This window comes from Meles meles, chromosome 7 (assembly GCF_922984935.1).
Source record: "Meles meles chromosome 7, mMelMel3.1 paternal haplotype, whole genome shotgun sequence".
Lineage (NCBI taxonomy): Eukaryota > Metazoa > Chordata > Mammalia > Carnivora > Mustelidae > Meles > Meles meles.
The window spans coordinates 97,255,209-97,280,559 of NC_060072.1; the positions used below are offsets into that span (position 1 = coordinate 97,255,209).

General features: G+C 48.3%; 2 protein-coding genes across 6 annotated transcripts in view; one reads left to right on the forward strand and one right to left on the reverse strand.

Moving 5' to 3' along the window:
* Window positions 1-151: 151 nt before the first annotated feature.
* Window positions 152-14,710, reverse strand: DCTN2 (dynactin subunit 2). 4 transcript variants are annotated; one of them, XM_046013375.1, is made up of 15 exons: window positions 13,727-14,710; window positions 12,720-12,788; window positions 7,074-7,079; window positions 4,637-4,733; window positions 4,393-4,463; window positions 3,989-4,087; window positions 3,336-3,496; window positions 2,992-3,142; window positions 2,598-2,663; window positions 2,346-2,384; window positions 2,107-2,184; window positions 1,946-2,017; window positions 1,623-1,725; window positions 1,420-1,511; window positions 152-609 (listed from the first exon to the last, which is right to left on the reverse strand). In XM_046013375.1, exons 1-15 carry the CDS (start codon window positions 13,760-13,762, stop codon window positions 523-525), a joined length of 1,227 nt encoding a protein of 408 aa, XP_045869331.1. In that variant the 5' UTR covers window positions 13,763-14,710; the 3' UTR covers window positions 152-522. The 4 variants fall into 4 exon arrangements, with proteins under 4 accessions (XP_045869331.1, XP_045869333.1, XP_045869332.1 ...); XM_046013377.1 differs by having other exon boundaries at window positions 4,402-4,463; window positions 13,727-14,695; XM_046013376.1 differs by lacking the exon at window positions 7,074-7,079 and having other exon boundaries at window positions 13,727-14,703.
* A 2,517-nt stretch (window positions 14,711-17,227) lies between these two features.
* The window catches only part of KIF5A (kinesin family member 5A), a 30,994-nt gene continuing 22,870 nt past the window's right edge, over window positions 17,228-25,351 (forward strand). Inside the window, exon 1 of one of the 2 annotated variants that reach the window (XM_046012619.1) lies at window positions 17,228-17,728. In XM_046012619.1, the coding sequence (XP_045868575.1) occupies window positions 17,600-17,728 (129 nt within the window). In that variant the 5' untranslated portion in view covers window positions 17,228-17,599. The remainder of the gene's footprint in view (window positions 17,729-25,351) is intronic. The other variant, XM_046012620.1, reaches the window with a different exon arrangement.

Genomic DNA, 25,351 nt, shown 5'->3' on the forward strand with positions numbered 1-25,351 from the left:
TGACTCTGTACTCATTTTTTCCTTAGTTCTTTAGTAAGAGCAGGTTATAGTTTAAATCCTCTCGTAGCAGAGAGGGGCTGAGGCTGCCTATTAGGCTGTGAAGGTCCGTCTCAGTGCCGCCTCTTCCCCAGGAAACACAGCAGGGGCCACACAGAGTACAACAGCATTTAATGGTCAGAAACAGTTGTACAGAACTGCAACCAGCCATGGGAGCTGTGCCGGAGGACAGGACCCAATCCTGCCCCGCCCCAAGCAAAGCAGTACTGGACAGGACAGTACTGGTATATGGCGAGGCCCATATCCCCGGGGCCTGAGGGGAGACCACCATCTAATGTCCCCCAGCTACCACTCTGTATTCCTTGGAGGAGGGGTGTAAACCCCACATGCAAGAAGAACCCCTTTACCCCCAGTGTCAAACGGTATGGGGATGCAAGAGTTATAATTAAGGGGAAACCCTATGTAAGCTGTTAACAGAGTTCAAGGGGGTAGGGATTACCCCCGTTCTCCATCTCCTAAAGGTGCTCACTTTCCCAGCTTCTTCATCCGTTCGTCAATGTTGGCAAAATTCCCCTCAACCGTGGACAGGTTCTCACGCATGGTTTTCTGCACCTAGAAAGTCACAGAGATGTTTTACTCTATCAGGCCCAGGTGCGTGCTTGGGTGAGCACCTGAAGAAATGCTCTTGGAGAAGACAAGAAATGGCAGCATAGCTTATGGGCCCCAGAGTGGGCACGTAATAGTAGCTGTTTTGGTCTGTTTTATATGAGGAACAGGTATGATTTTACTGGAATTAGAGTTTTACTGGCTCAAAAGTTTAGAAAACAGCTCTAGAAACAGAACATATTATACTTTATATATTTCTTCATTTATCTTGATGGTCCTGTGGTGTTGGGTCTCTCCACGGTAATTTTGCCCTCAGCACTGAAAACAGTGCCTCCAAGAGAAACTGAGGACCATGTGCTGGGCACTGCTAAGAATCAAGGTGAAGTTCACTGCCCAGTGTCAGAGAAGAGGAAGCGGCAGAACGAGGTTGGAGCCTGCTGTTCATTTCGAAGTCCATACTCCTCCCAGTGTGCTGTGCTCTGGATACAAGCACGTCGGGCTGAGGACCCAGGGAAGGGAAAGCTAAGCTGAGACTGTAGAGGGACTGGGTAGGTGTTGGAGGAAAAACAGGTTCACTGGAACTCTAACAATTCACTCAGAGTATTTCACCTAATCCATTCAACCCTGAGGTAGGTACAGTTTTCCAGATGGTAAGATGGAGGTTCACAGGTTAAGTAAGTTGTCAAAGGTCCCACAACCACTGACAAACAGTAGAGACTCAAACCAAGCCCCTGCCACATCATGTTACGACCTGGGCCAAGGCAGAACCCAGGCTGCTAGAGAATGGAAGCAGCAGACCAATAAAGGGGCACACACCTGGGTCAGGAGGGTGGTGTTGTCCTTGAGGGAGCTAGCAATCATCTGCTGTGTGGTATCCAAGTGGGTCAGGAGTTGACCGAACTGCATGGCTACAAAAGAAGGTAGGGAAGGTATGGATGACATCAAAATCCACGAGAGGGGAGGAAACAGCTGCCCACTGTCCAATTCCTCTCCCCTCCGCCCAGCAGCAGGCCTCCCACCTTGCTCATGTAGCTGCTTGATGGTGACAAGTCTCTGCACCAGCTCTGGAAGAGTGGAGGCGATGGGGCTCCAGCGCTGTACGGTGTCGTATAGCTGGTGCACCTGGTGGGGACAGGACAGGGCCTGGAGGGGATGGCCAAGCGAGGTACACAACGACCACCTGGCAAGGTTGGGGTGGGTGGGGGCAGGCCCCTCACTGTCTCAGTTGGTAAGAGCTCCCGAAGACAGCACCTCTCAAGCTCAGGTAAGACCACCAGAAGGACTCAGAGAACACGAGGGAACAGGAAAGGGTATGGAGGTGGAGGGAAGGGCTCTTCCTGACCTTGCTTTGTGTATCTGCATCTTCTACAGAAGCTTTATGCTTGGCAATCTCATTCACCTTTCCCAGGACACTCTGAAAACACAGACTTCAAGGTCGATAGGGCACCCAGGGCTTCTGAAGTCCCAAGCTACCGGTAATCCTGTTTGCCCTCCATTTAATACCTGTAGCCGAGCTTCCACTTGGTCCAAAACTGCAAGGTCCAGGGCGTTCACCTTTGCTTGCAACAGTTCTACAGTCTCCTGGGGGTGGAGGTTGGGACAAAATTCATGGAGGGGAAAGGATCAGACTAGGAAGACGCCACCATGTATTCCACTGGAGGTGATTAATATATAGCTATGGACCCACAAACCCAACCTCACTATCCCCTCTAATCCAACACTCTGGTTCCTTGTATACTCACCATGAGACAGGCTCCCTGCACACCTGCTGAAAGAGGATTCTGGCGGGGAAGAGGAGGAAAGAAATCAGTGGTTCTTGTGTCTCCCCACAATTACTACCGTCTCCCATCCTTTCTGGGTCTAGCCGGCAACCCACCGGCTGATGTGATAAATGAAGACCTTCCCACTCTCCCTGGGGTTCTGTGGAATGCTCTGAGTGACAGGGAAGGGGGCACAGGATGCAAGGTCAGACTCAGTAGAGGAGAGCACCTGACCTGAGCATCCTGATCACAGCGTACAGTTGCTTCCAGCTCTGTCAGGCGCTTCTCAAGTTCTGCAACCTAGAACGAGGAAGGGGGTGAGACTTGCCATCCGCCTGCCTGCTGCTGCAGCAGGCACTAACATCCCACTCTTCTCTGCTTGTCTGCTTGCCATTCCCCTCCCTCCTCCTCTCCACTCTGCCAAGGGACCACTTTCTCTGGAACACAACCTGATCACATCCTTAAAATCTTAACTGAAAGTAGATGGGTGAGGGAAACATGGAGAACGAAACATCAAGAGCAATCAGAAGCATTCCCAGCACCCTGATATCTGATCCCCTGGAGGGAGGTAGGAAAGTCTTCAGGGCCATGCTATCCCAGCCCCCCAACCAATCACATACATACTTACTTTGGCAGCTTGAGAGAACTTGTCCTGTTCAGGCCGAGAATGTAGTTCATAAGTGACAAGGCTACTATCTACAAGAGTCCCACTGGTGGTCTTTCCCCCTGAACCAGTTCCTTTGCTGTTTTTGGTTGCCTCCAGCTGCAGCAGCAGGCGCCTGGGACAGGAGACCAAGTAATAAGACCACAACTTGAAGGATGTGGGCCAGCCCAGCCCTCTCTCATTTCTGCCTTGCGCTCAGCATTAAGGAACAGCTAGAGTACCTCTCCCCTTAGTATCCTGGCCAATACTTAGCTGAGTCTCCCTATGCCCCAGGCAGCAATGATTTCCCAACAAAGCAGGACACCCACTTAGCCAGAGCTCCATCAGGGTCAGTAAGGTTGATGGCTGCATCTGGTCCCAGCAGCTTCTCCAGGTGGGAAGCAACTAGCTGCTGCTTCAGGGCAGCCAGCTGTTTAGCCAACACCACGGGGGTCAACTTCTCTTCAGTGGCGGACTCCTTCACCGTTGCCTGGTATGAGAAGAAGCAGACAATGAGGGGTGGCCGGAGGAATCAAGACCAGAAAAAGGGGGTGCCTGGGTGGCTCAGTCAGTTAAGTGTCTGCCTTCGGCTCAGGTCATGAGCCCAGAGTCCCGGGATTGACCTCCGAGTCTGGCTCCCTGCTCAGTGGGGAGTCTGCTTCTCCCTTCGCCTCTTCCTCTGCGCTCGTGCGCTCGCTCTCTTTCTCTCTCTCTCTCGTGTGCTTTCTCTCTCAAATAAATACAATCTTAAAAAAAACAACAACAGAAAAAAGGATCAAGGCCCTTAAAAGTGGCTGTGGCTAGAAGTTACTGGATGATTCTTACCCACCTATGGTACTGAATATAGATCTATTTACACCCCTAAACCTAGGAACCCCAGCTTCCTTACTTAGGAGCCTTGGGAACCTTTTTCCTCCTGCTGTGAGGTCCTCCTCTGCTATGTAAGTCAGGGCGCAAAGAGGAGAAGGGAGTTTACAAGTACCTTGATTTTCTCAACTTCAGTTGTCAGCTCTTGGACCTCGTGCAACAGTCGCTGGTACTTTTGCTGTGGTGTCTCCTTCACTCCCAGGCCCTCTCCAAGCTAGACAGCAAGCACACATAGTGAAGTTACATCCCTCGGTACAGGGAGCCTCCTCAAGAATTTATCCAAACCCCGAGCTTAGGTTGTAAGGGTATCCCATCCAACTCAGAATGCACAACACCCTGGTACAGAAAAACTGGAGGCCTGGAGACTCTCCAGAGCAAACTGCAGGGGGACTAAGCATCCTCAACTGTATCCTGCTGGGTTTCTCGGGAACCCCAAGGAGAGAAAAACTCAGAAGCCTGACTGTGTCCCTTGATGTCCCTCCTAACCAGGATCACGGCACCATCCCCATCAACACACACACAACAAACCAGCTCATATTCTCCAGATTCATATCCTGTTCTCTTGGTTTTTCCAATACGATCTGAGAAATCTGCCAAGAAAAGAAGATGGAATTGAGGGCCTGATCTAGGCCCAGGGCAGTCACGGTCTCAGGTGACTGTCAGGGCTACCATGAAAGATCTGCATGAAGACCCTCTCCCCCAAAGCAAGTCACTATGGCCTGAGGATAGACCTCCCCCAATCCAGTTTCCAGTCCAGTCTCACCAAGTCCCTTTGTCCCCACTCTCTTGTCTTTGAACTTGTCATAGGCGGCATTGGGATTGACAATGATGTGCTCCACACTTGTGCTCGTCAGCTCCTCCTGCAGGAACAGGGAGTTCAGGCCAGGGGCAGATTCATTCTCACCCTAGACTTCCCTGACCCCACAAAACCCCCAAAGAGGAGACTGGGCCCCACATTCCCAAGAGAAAAGAAGGGCGGCTCCACTCCAAGTTGCTGACCCAGGCTCAATCTAGGAAACGGAAGTTTCCTGGTAAATTTGGAGTCTCGGTTGTATAAATATTAACACCCTGAATCAAGGAACAGAGGTAGCATAACCTCCCCACCCACTCTGTACATAAGCCTCCCCCTCCCCCCGACCCACCCACGGGGCCCTCCCAGTTACCTGGCACACACCATGCACTCAGGCCAAGAAACTAGCCTGACCTCTTTGAACCTCCCCCTCCCAAAAGTAAATCTCCTTGCTGAGGACGGACATTTCAAGCTAACCTCCCATCCTTGCTGGGAGGAAAGAGGAAGGGTGGCAGACATTCCAGCTGCTAACTCTGATGGTGAATATGCTGCTGAAGGGAAGATACCAGCTCTGAGATACAAAAGTAAGGCTGGGAGAGGACATGACCAGCAGTCCTGTGCCAAGGCTGCCATTAGGCTGGGGAGTTCAGGGTACAGAGAGAAGAGGCAAGAGATTACTATATATTTTTTAAGGGATGTCTTAGAAGCAGTAAGCATAAGCACTACCTGCTTGCCAAGAGGACGCCCGGGTGAGGGCCACGCCTATATCCTGACATGGAAGTAGCCCAGCAGCTTCTCAGAGAAGCCTCTCAAAGAGAAGCCGCAGCACCCGCCTCTTCTCCCTGCGCCCTCTGTTCTTGTCTCAAGCACTGAAGCTCTCTCCTTAGCAGGGAGCATGGGAAAGAAAGTAATAAAGAGAGTTTACCCTAGCAGAGTGGTTCCCTCCTTACTAGATACTGACTGGCTGTTCAGATTCCAGTAACTACACCAAGACCAGGCACTTCACACTACACATCTCCTTCCCTTGTCAGCAGTCCGGCAGCTCTCACTGCCCTCCTGAAAGGGGGGAGGGAGGCCCGGGGATCTTGTGCTACTGGGGACAACAGCGCCACCTTCTATAGAAGGCAGCTGGCAAAGTGAGTCTTCTTGCCTTTGACTAGAACAACAGTTCTCAACCCTGCCTGTGTATTTGCGCCACTTACAAAATGTAAATTAAAAATAAATTAAAATTAAAAAAAAAAAAGAGGAAAAAAGGCCTGGTTTCTCTGTAGATTCTTATTTCATTATTGTTCTGGGGCAGGGTCAGGAGAATAGGCCAGCTGAAAAGCTACCCAGCTGATTCTAATATGCGGCCAGGACTGGACAGAGAGTCTCTGCCTGTGTGTGGGTGTTGGGGGCGGGGGCAGGGGATGATAATAGAGAGGCATCATGAAGAGCAGCAGACAGAAGCTCCGTCCTTCATCTCTGATCTGCTATTAGAGAAGGAATCAGTGTGAGTGGCAGCTTTAAAAATAGGGAAGGGAGGGTTGTAAGGAGAAAACATCAACTTTGACCTTTACCTCTTCTTCAGGGAAGTGCTGGCAGCTAAAGATTAAGGGAAAAACAAAGGGCTCAACATCCGATGTGCAAGGGTAAGGAAACAACTGAGCCCCAAATTATTCTGTCTTTAATCTTCTCTGAAATGTCCAGAGCACCCACAGGCCAAATAACTGTGTGGTCTCCGGCCTCTGCAAAGTGTCTGAGGACTCCCAACGAGGAGAGATGACTACCTTCTCTTAAGTTCTCAATCAAGAGTATGCCACTCCTCCCTGTGATTGCCCCAGTCAAGGCCAATGAGGTAGAAATCATTAAAAAAAATCCTCTGAAAAAGACAAATGGGAAGCATAGTCTATAGACCAAGGAAGGAAATTAATCATGGCTGCCATCTATTAATACCCTCATTACGGGCCAGGCACTTTGCTGATGAGAACCTACTTTCCTAAGTAGATAAGGGGTTGGTTGAGTAGAAAAGGGTTGATGTACAGAGTGTGGGCCTCAGAGGTCCTGGACAGTGGCAGCAATTAACAGCGCTTTCATCTCACTCTTCCTGCTTTGGATCATGGCCTGGGTCAGGAGAGCTGCCCGACACTGGCATCCCTTCAGCGCCTCTCCAAGGACGTGGTCCCAGAGACTCAGATGGCCAGCACCCTTCTGTCCTCCAGTGGCACCCATTCCACCAGTGCCTCAGAGATCTGGGGGCATGGGCTGGGGGCAGTGTCACTACAGTGATTCATAAGATGGGAAAAGGCTGTCGGCTGGGGGTGGGGGTGGATAGAGGGATTAAAGATTTAGCAGAGACAAAAGGATAGAGAAACAACTGCCCATCACAGCACACCCCATTAAAAAGCAGATGAAAGGTCAGGCTGCTTACCAGCTCCTTGTGGTTTTCCCCAGAGGTGAGAAAATCAAAAGAGTTAAAAGGAAAGGGAGTGGGGAAATGGGGGTGAGGGAGGGGAAAAAAAAGACAAAATTGTTATTAGCAAATTGTCACATGCACTATATGATAGCTTCAAACACACTGCACCATAGGGCCCAGGGGAGCCTAGCAAAATTTGGGGCCCAAAGTTTCAGCTGGAGCCACTACATACCCCAAGAGAAAGAAGACCTTGGGACCCTTTCCTCTCTGGTGGTGAGAATGTCATGAAGCTCTGCCATTAGAAGCAATGTAAGATTATCTAAGAACTAGTGAGATGTTGCAAGCTAGTGGCATGGAACAGGAAAGTGGAGGTGGGGGCAGACAAGGCAGAATGTGAAGCAGAGGCTGTGGGGATTCTAAGGATACGTAGCTGACCAAGGAGCTTCTGAGTCCTTCTCAAGGGGGGGACTTCATGGTTCAAGTCTCACTGTCTCTTGGCTTCTCTAGTCTTGAAGAATGAGATATCTGGATGGTGGAACTGGCCACAATGAGGGTGCCCACAAGGGTAGGGTGACAGGACTTTAGGTTAAACAGAACAAAATATGTCAGGAGATGGTGAGTGTCAGGAAACATGAAGCACCTGTTCTCGTTCTCTCCTGCCAGAGGAGAGGCAGGGCACGTCCCGGCCCCTCGGACAGTCCAGTGTGTTTGCATCCACCTTGATTAGTTGGTAACTCCCCCCGCAGTCCCAGGGGAACCAGAGCAATTCTGCTATGATGTGCAAGCACAAAGAACCCAGAGGATACCAAGATTCACAGCTCCCAGCCCACGTGCAGAAAACGTTTCTTCTACCCTCTGCTCACAAGATTCACAGAGGTTAGAGCGTGGACAAGAGGAAAAGGTGAGAGTACTCCAAAGAGGCCTTCTTTTAGTCCAGATACAGAGACAAGGTTCTCGCTTCTAGGCAAGATGGGTAAAGAACTGCCAGGAGGGAAATGTAGTGGTACGCCCTGCCTCTCCAGGAGCTCTACTGATGAGCACGTGGAATCGTGGAAGCTTAAAGATGGTTATGTATATATGACAATGCACGGTGGGACAAAGACAAGTGCTTCCTGCCTCAGAGATTTCACCTAGAAACGCCTGAGCCTCCACCTCTCCATCCCCTGTCTGATGCCAGGGCCCAGCTAAGCCAAGACTCCTGCTTCAGATCAGGGTCAAGGCAGGTCCAGACCCTGTGGTCTACACTGGGAGGTCTCTGCACAGAGGGAGTGTAAGCACTCACAGGTGCACACAGGCAAACACACAAGGGGAGACACACACACTACCTTTCTCTTACTTGCCCCACTAAACTAAAACCAGCTTGGGAGAAACTTAAGGAGAGAGAGACAATGAGCTGTAAGTTCAAGTTCAAATCATGAGGAACAAGCAGAATGGGGAAGGAAAGAAAATCAAAGAACAGGAAAAGTGGCATATTAGTCTGTAAACCGTATACACCACCTCCAGGTCTGTCCTTTGGGGGCACTGTGGGATGATGAGTTTTTAGGCATAATTCCTATAACCTGGAGTATTAACAGTCACCACGGAAACAGTCCAACCAGCCACCTTGATTGGAAAATTCTAAGTGCCCTGATCCCAGGTACCAGTTTGCCTGGTACATGACTCCCAGTCCCTCTCACTAATGGACCTCCTGACTCCCCAGGGCTGTTTGGCTAAATGGCTGTGCCTCAGAGGGCAAGACCTGAGGTTCTAGATCAGATAGGGAAAAAGGCCACTGCTGCTCTCTGAGCCTGTTAAGGCTCCTTGCCAACACTGCAGCCAGGGGACTTCAGAACCATGCTGACAAGGAAGTTGGAGAATGCTGTAGAAGAAAACTGTCCAGGATGGATCAACATAATGCTGACCATCCACCCATTCCTAAAGGAGGGGTACAGAAACAGAAAGACTCGTGAAAGCACAAATAACCCAAGTTATTACCTTAAAATGACATGTAACACTCCTTTCCCATCCCATTTACTTTTGTCTAAAGGCTTAACACAGGGAACATTAAAATGAGTATTTCCCAGGGATAGTCTACACACAGCTAAGAAATGAGGACTGTGACTGTCCCCCTTGTTCTCTACCCTTGTCTAGAATAGCTAACAGTTACTTTTCTCTTAACTTCATGTCAGTCTGAGGAGGAGAAAGCCAGCCCCTTTTAACTCCAGCCCCTAAATGCCTCACATGCAAAAGCATTCCTAGCCTCCATGTTTCTATTCCATCCTCCATTGGACAGTTTTATTCTGCAGACCTCACAAGGGAAAGAGACAATGACTCATGAATCAGATTTATACTTCTAAACCTTAAACATAAGGCCAGTAGGCCCCTCAATGACCCAGCTAGGGACTCGACAGAATTCAAAATGATTAGCTACAACAGTACAGTGACAGAGCATTGCATGCGAGATGGCAGATGAAAAAAAAAAACATGCAGAGAAGAAGCATCGAATGGTCTTACTTGTGCAAACTAGTGTCCAGGCAAGGTGGTGAAGAGGGAGGATGGGGGAAGCATTAGGAAAAACTCAGGTAAGTTCAAGAGCGCCAACAGTCAATGAACACAATCAAGCAAACTCTATGGTATCTCAAACTGTAAGGAAGACAATGTACTGTTTCTCATCTCAAGCTGGTGGAGTGTCCAGCACCCTTTGGAGAACAGCCTCTGCCAGGGCCCTGTTGGACTGTGGCTAGGTCATTTTTCCCCTTTCACATGGCACTGGAGATCAGTAAGGCATCAAGGGAGAAACTATAGCCTGTTTCTAGTGAGATTTTCTGAATTTACTCTCCTTGCTCCAGCAGTTCAAAAGCCAGGAGCAGAATGCCTCAAAGACCCAACATAGACCAGGGGTCCAGCAGGGAGGAAATTCCAGTTGGGAATTAGCTTTCCTGACAAGACATTTTAAGAAAAGTCTCCAAGTAAGGCCATTGTCCAAATCAACCTAGGAGTGTCTGAAATGCAGAGACGAGATTCTCTTACATTGAAGAGGAAAGGGCTAGCGTGTGCTGTTGTCTGGCCCATTTACCTTAGAGTATTTTCCTTCCTGCTAAAATTGTTTTTAAGGAGTGCTCGCTTCGGCAGCACATATACTAAAATTGTTTTTAAGGAATAGTAGGAAAATCAGGATCATCTTTAGCAAAACTAAAACCTTTTATACTACTTTCCTCCACCATCCCCTCCACTATAGGAATTGCAATACTTTTATGATTAAACTAGCAATGACAGTCTTTAAGGGACATTATTTCCTTCAGCAGCTCAGTTTTTTCCACAGTGGAGCAATCAGAGGAAGGAGCTTAAAAGACAGTGAGGGTCAACACTCTTTGATTATTCCTTTAAATAAAAATCTGGAGATCCCCCAAAAAGGTTCCTTTAGAAGATGGTCATATTGGTTGTTTTCAGGGAAGGGACCTGGGTGGTGGCAGGCAGGGGTGGGAATAGACTTTTGTTCTATGCACATATATTATCTACGTAAAAACCAATCAAATTAAAGTTGAAAATAATCTGGAGACTAAGGCAAAACATTCTGTTGCCAGGAGTTAAGGTGACTGAAAACCTCACAGTTCAGCCACAATACTGGTGACGTGTTGTCATCAGTGCTAGGTCTTGGGAAGGGAGGGGACAGGCTGCTAGTGAGAATTCAGGCCTCACAGACATGAGGTTTCTGGACTAAGTACAACCCACTTCTCTTCAAGCTGCACATTTACATCAGTATTACGAGCAGGAACAGGGCCATTACTCAGCTGACTTCCCGAAGGCTGCCCTCCTAAGGCCCACAGGGACACCCAGAGGCCAGAGACATTAGCTGACATCAGTAAATATCTCAGCGCCCCCCCCCCTTCCTGAAGGAGCTGAAGGTCTCCCCACCCTTCTCCCTCCCGCCTAGTGATGAAGATTCATTTAGCTGTGTCTTAGGTGATGGAGGCAACTCGACTCTTCTTGTATTTACCATCCAGCTCCTCTGCACTGCTATACCGTCATCCTGAACAATATGCTGCAGGAAATGAACACTTCTGGAATCCCTCCCTATCAGCCATCCCACTAGGATTACTGAAATAGGCTGCTCAGGCGCCGCAGGGAAAAACAGCCAATCAGGGCTGCACATTCAGGTGCTCCCATGCCTGTCATCTTCTTCTTAAGAAACACCCCAGAACTTTCAAAAGGAAAACTACGCATGTTATTTTTTTTGTTTTGGGAGGGGGATTGCTGTGATACTGCCCATTCGTATCACAGTCAGTGACAAACAGACAACCTGCCATTTATTATCTCACCATGAAGCTGTGACACTTTATGGGCAGAGGCCTAGGCCAGAGTTGAACAGTCTCTTAAATGGGTCAGAGGACTGAAGTCCTCAGCTTCTACACTCATGCTCTGTGAGGTCAAAGACAGCTTCCTAGTAACATACATCTTAGACTGACAGGTGCACACCCAGGCCCTTGAGCAATGATAACATCTGCATTATCTCCAGATATTCAAGCTTGGGGGACAGACTGACATGCCAGCAAGTACGGAAGCCACAAGGAACACACCACTGAGAAAGGAGACAGGGAAGGTGTTCCCATAGAGTAGGAACCACTTCCACATGGGGGAAATCAAATAAGGAATAAGTGAGTACGCCAAGCCATACATTAGAAGCCAGCAGCCAGCATTCTCCAGGACTAATGAGCCCCACAGACATAGCCACAGGACTTGGAGACACACATACAGAGCCTGCTTCATCAATGTGACCTTAGCCCAGCTCTCTCTGGAATAGAACCTATAACACATCTTGTAAAAAATGCTAACAGACCTTTGTTCCCCTTGCTTACATACAAGTTTTTACCATGCTGATTTCCATTCACTCCATTTTGTTTGTTCCATGGTTCCTAACCTGTATGTATCCTAACTCCACAATTAGTCTGGGGCATCCTTAAAGGCAGGGACATTTCTTCCTCTGCATTGCACAAAAACCAACAGAGAATGAACACATTCAATCAACATGCTAAGTGGTTCCCCTCATGGTTAAAATGTGTCCACAGCTAATTTCTTCCTTAGAGTTCTTCTTAGGTCTGAAAGTGCTAAGGGACTCACTCTCTTTTGCTGTAGGAAATATTTACATTCTTCCTCAAATTCGTTTTGCTCTGACAGGATCCCTTATCTTTCTAAAATCTCCACATCACTTTCTCACTCCTTGCTCAACGGATACTGGGTATTCAGGAAAAAGACTATTCCTCTATACTTCAAAACCTAGCTCCTGCTGGATACTGATGAACATGCATCAAGTGAAATATTTTATGAAACCGAAGGCTTACTTCCTAACCTCAAGGAGTTTATAAGTGCTCAGGCTTCAGGATTCATTACCATAGACTAGCACCCAGGGGCCTCCCTAAATCACTGGCTCCAAATGAAACTGTCTTGAGATATTTCAAGTTTTATTTTAAAAGACCCAAGTCAGGTCTTGTTAGTTGTGATTCCACAGACAGGGCTCTCCTTCCTGGCATTGTTCACTGGTGGCGTTAAGCCTGCAACCTACATACCTCCCAGGCTGGGTTGGCATACCCGCTTATTGTTGTGGCTCCCCATTAAAGGGAAAGGGTCAGCCTGGGGGAGAGAGGTCAGGGTCTGTAAGAGTCCTGAAGCAGCACATAATCTTACCGCATCAAACTCGGCTTGATCATCCTCAGGCAGATCGCTGGTTTCATAAACATCTGGCTCGTTCCTGGCCTGCAGACAGAAGCAGTGACCATCCTACCTCATTACCCAGCATCCACCAATACCCCTGACCCACTCCATTTCAATAAGCTAACAGAGAAGACAGGCTGTGAGGCCAGGATTCTGTCACTTCTCTTCTACCTGTCCAGTGAACTGTGTATTAGTTCCCATGTCTTAAAGGGGTGGGGATGACAGAGGGCACAGTTGGGACCTCATCCTGTAATGAGTGGTGAGTATAAGTGATGACAAAGACGTGACCCTGAATCTGAAGGGGTGTGGGCTCTTGGCAATCATTATGCTCGAAGTAGGAGAGCGTTATCTTCCAATTAGGCCCTATACACCGCTACCCTGGCACAAAGGTTGAGAGTGACTCAGTACAAGGTCCTGTGACCCAACCCCCACCCTTGAGAATGCAGGCAGGGCAGCACAAAAGGAGGGTACAGGCCGGCATGTGCGAGGTGGGGGGGGGGAGGTGCAGGGGGGCGGAGGCGGGTTTCCCGGGGGACAGAGTTCTCTATCTGGTACTAGAAGGGTTCTGCCACGGCAACCTCTTCTTTGGCAAGGTGAAGGCCATCACCAAGTGGCCTGGTATGTGTGTTTGGGGTGGGGATGGTGGGGGGAGGGGCCTTATGGGGAGATTGGAGAGACACGGGTGGTGCTGACATGGATGGTAGAAACACTCGGGCTAAAGAGCTAAGCGCCCAGAGACGATTTTTGGGCGGAGAAACCTGCGACTGCCAGAAAAAAGGGCCTGGTAAGTCATTCCGCGGCCGGGCCAAGTCAGATCCTAAGAGTCCGGAGGATGCCGTGGCCCGTCGGGGAGCCAGGGGCTAGAGCCCTGGGGCGGAGGAGGGACTGCAGGCGGGAGGGGTCAGGGGTTAGTGTCTGTTGGGGGTCCTTAGTAGGTCGGGGGTGCGGTCCTGGGGAGCCGGGGTTGGCCCTGTACTCACAATGCCGGGAAGGTCGGCGTATTTGGGGTCCGCCATGGCGGCGGCGAGGCGGGGTTGGGGGACCGGGGCCTCGGTGGAGCCGGGGCCGGTGTTCGGGTAGGGGAGAGGCTGGGTCCGGGTCCCGGGCTTAGGCGGCGGCAAAGGGAGCGGCGGAGGAGGTGGAGGAGCAGGAAGTCTCGCGACAGGAATGGTACAGGAGCGAGAAGGGTAAGGCAAAAGTCGCGAGAACACCCCGCTACCACACCCCTGGAGAGGCCGGGATTGGCGAGAATGCTGCCTGGGAATGAGGTAATGGCGGGGGGACGCCGCCTGGGATTGTGGGATGTGTAGTTTTGGCCTACTCCGGCTTGGACGGAGAACGACAACAACGCACCTTGGGAGTTACTTCACACAACTTATTTTCTTTCATTTTTACATCAAGTCTATGAAAAGTATTTTGTAATTCCTGTTTTTCAGATGAATACGTTTGGGCTTCCAGAAATTAAATGACTAAATAAAGATAATACAACCTGTCGTGCTGTGGCACAGAAAGAACTTCAAAAACAATAATAGCAAGTAAAATTTAGTAAGGGCTTAGTCATGTTAGGAATGAAAACGTTAAGTGATCTTCTCGAGTTAGAGCTATCAAATAAATATAGGGCACCTAATTAAATTTGAATTTCAAAGAAACAACTAATAAGGGTTTTTTTAGTATAAGTATGCCCCATATCATATGTGGGACATACTAAGACACACACACACACACACACACACACACACACACACACACACACTATTAGCTTTTTAATCTGAAATTCAAATTTAATGGGGTATTTGTTTTTGTTTTTCAAATCCGGCACTCTTATTTCAAGCTCATAAGTAGGTAAGTGGTGACTGTATGTCTGTTGGAACACCCTCTGTGCTCTTAACCACCTCACTAATAGTTTTCAGACTTCTGAATTTCACAGTTCAATAAAATGAAAACAACAGCAACTCTGGGGCGCCGGGGTGGCTGTTGATAAAGCCTGTGCCTTCAGCTCTGGTCTTGATCCCAGGACTCTAGGATCTAGTCCCACCTGGGGCTCCCTGCTCAGCAGGGAGTCTGCTTCTCCCTCTGTGCCTTCCTTCCCCTGCTCATGCTCTTTCTCACCCTCAAATAAATAAAATCTTAAAAACAAAACAAACAAACCCAGCAACCCTTTTTGAGGATGGACATAGTACTTCTACCTTTAAATTTTGCCAACTAAGGGACACCTGGGTGGCTCAGTTGGATAAGCACCTGCCTTTGACTCGGGTCATGATCCCAGCGTCCTGGGATCGAGTCCTTGCTCGTCAGGGAGCCTGCTTCTCCCTCTGCCTCCCTCTGCCAGTGCTTACACACTCTCTCTCTCTCTCTCTGACAAATAAATAAATAAAATCTTTAAAAAATTTTTTTTTGCCAACCAAGTGCATTAGAAAAAGAAAGCCTACTGTTTACTATAGCCATCATTTCTTATTAGAAAAGTAGGAAGGACATACTCTCAAGACTGAAAGACAGTCTTTTTTTAAAAATATTTTATTTATTTATTTGACAGATAGAGAGGTCACAAGTAGGCAGAGAGGCAGGCAGAGAGAGAGAGGGAGAAATAGGCTCCTCACTGAGCAGAGAGACCGATGCGGGACTCGATCCCAGGACCCTGAGATCATGACCTGAGCCGAAGGCAGAGGCTTAAACCACTGAGCCACCCAGGCACCCCTGAAAGACAGTCTTTTGAAATTTAATAAATCTAGCTATATGAAAAGCTTGCTGCATTGTGTGTGGATGTTTTTTGTTTGTTTGTTTGTTTTTTATTTTTTGTTTATGAGAGGAGGGGATACCCAGTAAGATTTTGTCCCTGATCTCCATAGGCAAGCTTTTTTCTTTTTTCTTTTCTTTCTTAAGACAAGCATATTTTGAAAGTCCATTAGGGCTGCCACCCTGGAGCCCCTGGGGGCCTGAGTTTGGGATGTTTTCCATAATGTTTCCTGAGCTTGCAGGATGCTGCAACACTTAGAAATAGTGCCAGACCAAGTGACTGGAGAGATGCTTGTGTTCCGGAGTTTGGAACTCATTGTCATTCTATGCATACTCCCCTGGCTCCTCTCCAAACCTCTATCCAGCTTCCTATAGAGTCTTACTGCCTTCCCAACCAGTTTCTTTTCTTTCTTTTCTTTTTTTTTTTTTAAGATTTTATTTAGTTGACAGACAGAGATCACAAGCAGGCAGAGAGAAAGAGAGAGAGAGAGAGGGAGGGAGGAAGCTACTTGCTGAGCAGAGCCAAAGGCAGAGGCTTAACCCACTGAGCCACCCTTGCGCCCCTTCCCATCCAGTTTCTTATTCTGGATGAGTTTCCTTCAGTTCCCTTAAAACTCAAGGTGGGTAAGAGGTATAGGCCCAATGTGTGGAAGCCCTCATCTGAGTTCTGAGTGGTTAGTTGTCTGGTCAGGCCACCATTCTCTCTCTTGCCTCATAGTGTCCAAGTGACCTTACACAATTGCTAGGCAGAATCTCCATCCCCTCCTCCCTTCTTCCATCATCATGCTCCTTCCCTTGGCCTAGAGCCTCAACTCCTGCAGTCCAACTCTCTGTTAGCCAGCAGAGGCCTATGACGTGGAGAAAAAAAAATCAATTTGGCCAGGTTCTGGGTGGTTCTGCCCAGGGTCTGCAGCAGGAGTCTGACCTGAGGGGAGGAAGGACAAAGAATCTCTAAGGCTTGGCTTTTTTTTTTTGTTTTTTTTGTTTTTTTTTTGCCAGGGAAGAGGGAGAAGCAAAGTAAGCCCTGAGAAAGGGGCTGGGGTGTTGGGACTCTGTCCAATGGTAATTTGGACAGGAAACACACTTTCGTAGGCGCTGAAACCTGTCTGAAACCTAAATGCAGATATCTGCCCTACTGGTTCTCTCTCAAAGCCCCTGTGGCCTTCCCCATCCCCATCATGACTCCCCCTTCACTGTTTTCTGACTCCCTTTCTCTTGCAAAATCTCCTGCCCACCTGCATCTGCAGCCCCAACCCATCAGGCAAAATGAGAATTTTATCTGTGTCTGAATTCTGATAGCCCAGAACCCGAGTTTGCCTTCCTTCACACTGGGGACCTGGTGTGTATACTGGGGAGATAGTGCACCTTTGGACCTAAAAGGGGAAGGGAATTATAGCCTTTCCCCTGACACTGCTGGCAGCCGCCCTTGAAAGTTGAGTGGGTTGGGAATCTGTGTGAGGGGGTTGGGGATGGGGAATGAGAAGTGTGCTCTCAATTTGGAGAGGATGGTGACAGGGGCGGGGCGGGGTGGGGGAGGAGGGTGTCCCGGAATAAAAAGGGTGGAAGCGCAGTCGGCTCTCTTCCCTACCCAGGCGACAGGCCCACCTCAGCCCCCTTACCCCTTCCAGAGGGGTGGAGTCCGAGGGAGGGGCAGGCCGTAGAGGTGGGAGGTGGGATGCGGAGAGGGACTTGGGTGGGAAAGGGGTGAGGGCGAGGTTACCTAGGAGCGTCAGGGGTGGGGGAGGAGGCGAGAGGAACGGAAAGGTGCCCCGGCGGGTGGAAGCCGAGCGGGAGGCCCCCCGCGAAGGAAGCCCCGCCCGCCCCGCGGCCGCCGCCCCGCCCAGGCCCGCAGCGCGGCGCTGCAGCGCGAGGGGCGGAGAGGCAGAGCGCCGAGAGAGGACCAGACAGACGCCCAGGTCGCCCGCATCCCCGTGCCGCAGGAGCGAGCAAGCGCGCCCTGGCCCCGCTCTCCAGTCCTCGCCCGGGCGCCCCACCTGCTTTCTCGGCTGCAGAGACCGAGCACCTGTCCTCCGCCTCGGCCCCGGCTGAGCACCCCTCCTCCGGAGCGCACACCCGCCCCTGCAGCCCGAGAAGTGCCCAGCCCGTCGTCGGCGACCACCATGGCGGAGACCAACAACGAGTGTAGCATCAAGGTGCTCTGCCGATTTCGGCCCCTGAACCAGGCCGAGATTCTGCGGGGAGACAAGTTCATCCCCATTTTCCAAGGGGACGACAGCGTCGTTATTGGGGTGAGTGTCGCCCCGGGAGGGAATTTCGGGGAGGGGTCGGAAAGATGACTCTCCCCGCCCCCGCCCCCGCCGAGTCTTCGCCCCTGGCTGTCATTCTGCGCCCCCTCCCCGCCGCTCAGCCTCAGTCCTCTCCGCCGCAGCCCCTCCTCCCCCCTGCATCAGGATGGCTGGGTGTGGCCTGGCCAGGCGGGCGGCCAAGTCTCCGCAGAGTGGGAGGGGGCTACTTCCTCGCAGTCAGGGGACCAAACTCCCCTTTGCTGCTCGCTGCAGCGTCCCCACCCCTTAGAGCCAGTCCCGTGTTTTTCTGATATTTTCCCTCTCCCCTAGGGAAAGGGCATCTTCCTTTTGTTATTGGTTCAGATCTCTACCCCCACCTCCCAGGACGGGAGGGGGTAGACTAGTGGATGGGCTAGATGGGAGGTGGGCAGTCCAGGGTCTCTGCGGGCCGAGGTATGAATGAGAGTGGGCTCTAAGACCAAGCCCTCCATCAACCCCTGAAGTAGTCACAGCCTAGACCTGGGCGGAGGGCACAGGTCTGATGAAGGGTTTTCTGGGAAAGAAATGCATTGATGCCACACCCAGTCTGGGAAGGGGGCTCTGGGGTCCTAAGGAAATGTCTGCCTTTCCCTCCCAGGTACAGTAGGAAGAGACTTCAGACATCCCAGTTTCCCCTAACAAATAAAAATAACCAAATCCTGAGGTTTTAATAGGTACTTGCTTATTCATCCTTCCTCTTGATGATCTAGTAAAAAGTATCAAGCTGCTTCTACCTCATCATGACAGCTCTACCCACGAGGAGATCTTGTTAAAAAAGAGAGCTAATATTTACTGTGGGTTTATTACTGGACATGTATTATTTAATCTCAAAACAACACTCTGAAGTAGGTATTAATATTTCCATTTTACAGATGAGGAAATTGAGGCCCAAAGAAGTTGAATGACTTTCTCAAGGTCACCCTGTTAATTCATGGATCTGAACCTAAATCTCTAACTCCAAAGCTCATGGCTTTTCCTTTGTATCACACTGCCTCTGCAGATTTCTCTTCTCGATCTTTATCTGTGATAGCCCAAAGGGAATTCTTCATCCACCCCTCCATTTCCAGTTTGGTAGGGATTGTTAGGCTATGGGGTGAAAGGACCTGAGGTTGAGTCCTGTATGGCTTGAGGGGTGCTGGGCCAGGAAACTGTAGCCAATTTGAGAAGGGAGCGGCACATATGATGGTTGTCCTCAAGGTCGGGAGCACTGTTTATATATCTTTGGTCCACAGTGCTTGACACAAGTCCTGCTTATTAAACGAATGAAGGAAAGATGAGGAGGGAGCATGGGCCTCCGAATCAATGAGAATGGGACTTTGAGTAAACATGCCTTAGGAAGAGCCTGCTTACATGTCCCATCCCCAAGGGCCCCAGTCTGTCACTGTGCTGAGCTCTCACCCACTGAACTCAAATAGGTGCTTCTGCCTTGTGTGTGTGCTTACATATGTGCATGTTCGCCGCATCTAGAGGACCCTGTCTCTCTTGGCCTCAAGGACCTTAGGCCTTACACTCTGGTCAGTGTCACCTGGCTAAAATAATTGGTCCTGGGGGCTCCTCTCCAAGTAGTCCAGACAGCAAGCATTAGCTGTGAGAGTTGGAGCTTGAGGTTCCCCTGAGACATGAAGGCTGAGAAACAGGAGGGAGATGGTCATAGGGGAGCACATCCACAAAAGGCTTCTACTTTGAAGCCTAGTTTTCTTGGTTTAGTTCTTTCAGGTAAGTCTGAACAAACTCCTTTAGGTTCTCAGGCCATCCTGGTGTGACGGGCATGGGGCAAGGGGTGATGTTGGGAAAAGGAGTGGTGGTATTGATCTGTCCAGTTGGTGAAACAGGAAAGACACCATAGAAGGGGGAGAGGGAAAGAGAGGTAGAGAGGCCCAGATCCCCCTGCCAGTTCAGATTCTATCTTAGTTCCCCAGCTGGTCTTTCCTTGCCTGTCTTGCCTGATATTTGCAGGGCTGCACCTTTGTCTCTCTGTGTATCTTCCTTTGCCCCAGCCCTTCCTGTCAATCTCTCCAGCTGAGAGAGATGCTTGTGGGGGGCCATTTTGTCTCAGTCAGCGTCCTTGGAACTTGCCTTCCCAGCGTGACTGTTCATTGCTCATTTGGAAAGAGGAGGGCTCTAGGAGAAGGGATTTGGAGGCAACGCTCGAGGGTACCGTAAAGGGAAGGAAATCTCCTACCCCTTCTCCTCTTTCCTCCTCTCGTTCCCTTAGGGGCCCAGCATCTGAGGAATTAATGGAGGAAGCTGCTTCAGGAAGGTGAGGGAAGAGGGAAGGGGCAGACAATAGTCTCTCCAAACCCAGCCCCTGCTCCTTTCTCTGGTGGCTCCCCTCTCTGCCTCTGCGGCACTGCGGCTACCCCAGGGCTTCAGAGTCTCAGATGTTCATGGGCTTTTTCTGCCTGGCAGAGGATAGGAGAATAAGCTGGAAAGACAGCTCTTTCAACCTCATCCCTCCCCTACTCCCCTGACTTCTCCCAGGAATCTGGGGGATGGGGTTTAGCCAAAGTTAATGGCCTGAGTCATAGTGGAGGGGTGTCTGGGTCACTGTCTGTGTGCTGTGTACCTTGTTTTGCTCTTATGTCACTCAGAATCCAGTATATGACTTTTTCACTGGACGCATTTAAGTGTCTTTTGGCCCTGGTCTTGTGGGCAGAGTGCCCAGGTGCCTACTGTCTGGGTTGCTACTTCTGTACCAGACATGGGAGGGATGACAGTGAGGGAAAACCCATACATTCTCTCCCCCTTTCCCTGTTCCTCTCCATTCATTCAAGTGTCCACTATTCTTCCTTCCTCAGATCTCCTAATGGGTTAGCAGGTTCTTGAGCAGGCAAAAATCCAGGCCTGTCAAACACCTCATTTGGAAAAGCTAGGTTGGGACCTGCAGGATTACTGGACCAGAGTCAATATTGTGTGTGGTGGCCCAGGATTCCTTTGAAAACTGAAGAGGGGGAGCAGGTCTCCCTTTAGCTTTGGGGGAGTCTCATAAAGGAAAACAGAGAGGATATACCGTGGCCAGTGTCTCTCCAGCATTACCATGGCAACAATCCCCAGGGGTATCACCATGGAAATCAGGCCTGGTGCTCAGAAGTTCAGTCTCTACCAAGTGCTTTGCTGAGGGTTGAAAAGGTTGGTCATCTTGGGACCCCTGGTCTTTGGCCTTCCCATTACCTTTAGTCAGCTCACATAATGGAAAACTACCGAAAGGTGCTGGGAAGGTGTTGACAAGGAGACAACAAGGAGGTTTGGGGTGGGTTCAGAGAGACTGGAGCCCTGGGCTGCAGGGCTCTGAAAGGGAGCTCTCTGGAGAAGGCTGTGAGGAGGGCTTACATTGCGGTGGGTGGAGGGGGGAGTGGATCTCAGGGGGTGTTCCTCAAAGGTGGTGTGTCTCCCTGAGTGTTTCTTTTTTTTTTTTTAAAGATTTTATTTATTTATTTCACAGATCGTAAGTAGGCAGAGAGGCAGGCAGAGAGAGAGAGGAGGAAGCAGGCTCCCTGCTGAGCAGAGAGCCCGATGTGAGGCTCGATCCTAGGGCCCTGGGATCATGACCTGAGCTGAAGGCAAACCCACTGAGCCACCCAGGTGCCCTCCCTGAGTGTTTCTAATGAAACTGGTCTTCCCGTCTCTGACACTGGCATGGTGGGGAGGGGAGTTCCTGGGAGAGAATGGGGGGGAGAACAGCAGACTTCTGAAGATGGGGTTGAGGTTGAAAAAAGAGAGTGATGGAGGGCTCCAGTTCTGTCATAAAACATTTGGAGAAATGTCCAAATGGGGGTAGGGGTCATGTGGGGAAGGGGAAGGAAAAGCCTTGAGAAAGATCTGACACCGTGTTCAGTGTTCAGGTACTTCAGTCCTTGGATTAGTGTGGCACTGTGTCTCTGGATTCAGATTGCTTGGGTTTGAGACTGTGTGCTACCATTTCTCAGGTGTGTGTCTGTGGGCAAGCTCCCTTACCTCTCTGAACCTCAGTCTCCACAGGTATAAAATGGTATAACAATAGTACCTTCTAGGATTGCTGTGAACATTAACTGAGATAATGCATATAAATTGCTTAGCACAGTGACAGGTCCATAATAAACTCCTGGTAAGAGTTAGATGTTATTATTTTTTTATATATATGCTGTCTCCCCATAAGCTAGCCTTTGACACACTGGGAAGGAGTTAACCTTTCCCCTTCTTACTGGTTGTTTCATCCAAACACCCAGGGTTCTAATATCTTCTTACTCTCTTCCTCCATTAATGTCTGTGTTTTTTTTTTTTTTTTAAAGGTAGTTTCTTAGTAAAGAAATTTCATTTTTTTTTTTAAAGATTTTATTTATTTATTTGACGGAGAGAGAGATCACAAGCAGGCAGAGAGGCAAGCAGAGAGAGAGGAGGAAGCAGGCTCCCTGTGGAGCAGAGAGCCTGATGCGGGGCTCGATCCCAGGACCCTGAGATCATGACCTGAGCCGAAGGCAGCAGCTCAATCCACTGAGCCACCCAGGCGCCCCAATGTCTGTGTTTTTGACAAATATTTATGAAGGACATCCTGTGGGCCAAGGACTGTGCTTAATGTTGGAGATTTACAGGGAATCCCTTGCCTTCAAGAAACTCTTGGTCTACTTGGTGATCCAGGCTATAGAGTGGTCTGGGCAGAGGCCTAGGAGGGGCATCAGAAACAGCTTAAAAAAAAAAAAAAGTGGCTTTTGTAAACTATACACACAAAGATTCTAGTAGGAAACCTCCCATAACATCTGACAGTCCGACTCAAAGTAATTGTGTGTCATGAGAAATAAATAAATAATGGTGATATTTCCCATGTGAGCAGTCTAGAGGCAGAAAAAGTAGAAAACCACCGGTCTAGTTACTCTCATCAAAAGATCTGACGAGGGGCGCCTGGGTGGCTCAGTGGGTTAAAGCCTCTGCCTTCGGCTCAGGTCATGATCCCGGGGTCCTGGGCTTGAGCCCTGTATTTTGCTCTCTGCTCAACAGGGAGCCTCCTTCCTCCTCTCTCTGTCTGCCTCTCTGCCTACTTGTGATCTCTGACTGTCAAATAAATAAATAAAATCTTAAAAAAAAATCTGATGAACAAATTCATCTTGAGTATAATCAAGGGAAAATTAAGAAGAAATTCACAATTTAACAGAAATAAAAATAAAAAGATGAAATGACGAACTAGAGTTGGAATTTAAGGGCCTAGTCAAGAGTCAGGAAGTGGTAGCAGGCCTTTCCAGAACCTCTGAAATTATCATGTGTCTGTGGCTTTCCATGGTCACGAGTTTATGAAGTTAACCCATTTTTAGTTCTTGGATATCTTTTATCCTCATGGTACTGAGGACACCACCCTTTTACTCTCTCTGGTCTCTTCTTTCTTCCCAGCCTAGGCTGAGTTCCTCAGGCCAGAATCGCCTTCAGCACTTGGAGAGCGCCCTCCATCTTAATGCCTCCTGAGGCTTCTCTGGAATCCTATCGCTGGGAATGTTTGTGAGAGAGAGAGGAGGAGAAAGACCAAGGGAAAGGCAGAGAAGGAGTTGGTGCCCATGTTCCCAGAAGGGAAGAAGGGAGGGGCAAAGTTGGCTTGAGAGTTATATTTAGTCCCCTTTGGCTGCATTCCTGGCTTCAAGAAGCATAGATAGACATCACTGGTGGAGAAGAGGCGGGAGTCATTGGACTGAGATAGACATATTTTGTTTGTTTCTGTTTCTTGGCCACTGGATAGAGGCAACACTGAGTTAGATTACAATTCAAGAATCAAGTTTCAACAAAAAAATAAATTAATTAAATTTAAAAAGAAAGGTATTACCACTGAGGATGACAGGTATCAATACCACTTTAAAGCTCTTTTCTTCTAACACTGTATGATTTTATTCTATGTAAGAAGGATATTATTTTTTATAATGCAGTGTAATGATGAACTGTTCAGATAACAAGGATGAAAAATTCACAAAAGCCCTATGAATACCTCATAAACTCACTCAAACTTTTAAAAAAATCAAGGTAGATTTTTATTTTTATTTACCTTTATTATTTTTATTTTTTTTAAAGCTTTTATTTGTTTGACAGACAGAGATCACAGGTAGGCAGAGAGGCAGGCAGAGAGAGAGGGGGAAGCGGCTCCCTGCTGAGCAGAGAGCCCAATGTGGGCTTGATCCCAGGACACTGGGATCATGACCTGAGCTGAAGACAAGAGGCTTAACACCCAGGTGCCCCTCAAAGTAGATTAAAAAAAAATACTATTAAACATAGCCTGATAACAATACTAATATGTTTTAATTGTTGACAAAATTAGAAACAAAGAGAAACACATACAAGAAACTAAAAATCACTCAAATTGCTACCACCCCAAGAAAAACACTGTTAACAGTTTAATATATTTGTTTCCACTGAGTTTTTGCTGCATATATATATATTAATTTTAATTAAAGTATATAATAAACTATATATTGTTTTTTTTTTTAAAAGATTTTATTTGTTTATTTGACAGATAGAGATCACAAGTAGGCAGACAGAGAGGCAGGCAGAGATAGAGAGGAGGAAGCAGGCTCCCTGCGGAGCAGAGATCCCGATGTGGGGCTCAATCATGACCTGAGCTGAAGGCAGAGGCTTTAACCACTGAGCCACCCAGGCGCCCCATAAACTATATATTATTTTGTAAGTTAGCTCTTTCACTAACATAATACCATTACTATTTACCATTATTAAATATTTTACATAATTTTATGTATTTTAAAAAATGTTTAATTTTTGCGTGTCTTAACATGCACATGTGACAAAATTCAAATTATATATAGAAATGTATATGATGAAAAGTAAGCCTCTTTCCTACCTTTCTTTTGTAGCCACTCAGTTCCCCTTTCAGAAGGTAACCATTTCACCAGTTTCTTATGGATCTTTCTAAAACCATACCATATATTTATAAGCAATTACATTTATATGTGCATATATTAAATTTTTTTTTCAATTTACTTTAAGCAATCTCTATACCTAGTGTGGGGTTTGAACTCATAATCCCCAGATCAAGAGTCACATGCTCTTCTCACCGAGCCAGCCAAGTGCCTGGCATATACTCTTTTTTTTTTTTTTTTTTAAGAAGAATGATGGCATAGTGTACTTACTGTTCTTACCTTGCTTTTTTTTTTTTTTTAACTTAACATTGAGTCTAGGAGAGTCTTCCTTATCAGCACATGAAGATATATCACATTCTATTTAACAACCGTATAGTTTATTGTAGGGATATGCAATAATTTATTTAACCAGGTCCCTATTGATGGACTTTTAGGATTATCCTAATAAGTTGCTATTACAAACAATTGAATGACCTTGTGTGTGTATTTGTATGTGTGTGTGTATATATGTGTGTGTGTGTGTATTGCATATGTCTGTAAGATACATTTTTAGAAGTTGAGATTAAAGTATATGCACTTAAAAATTTAAGAACTGGTTCCAAACTGCCTCTCATGGAGTTGCCCCGTGTTTGTATATGCCCTCTCCAATGCAATGCATCGTCAAAATATTTTATTTTGCCCACTTTGATAGATTAAAATGGTATTTCATAGTTTTAGTATGCATTTCTCTTATTAATAATGAGGTTGTGCATCAACCAGCCAT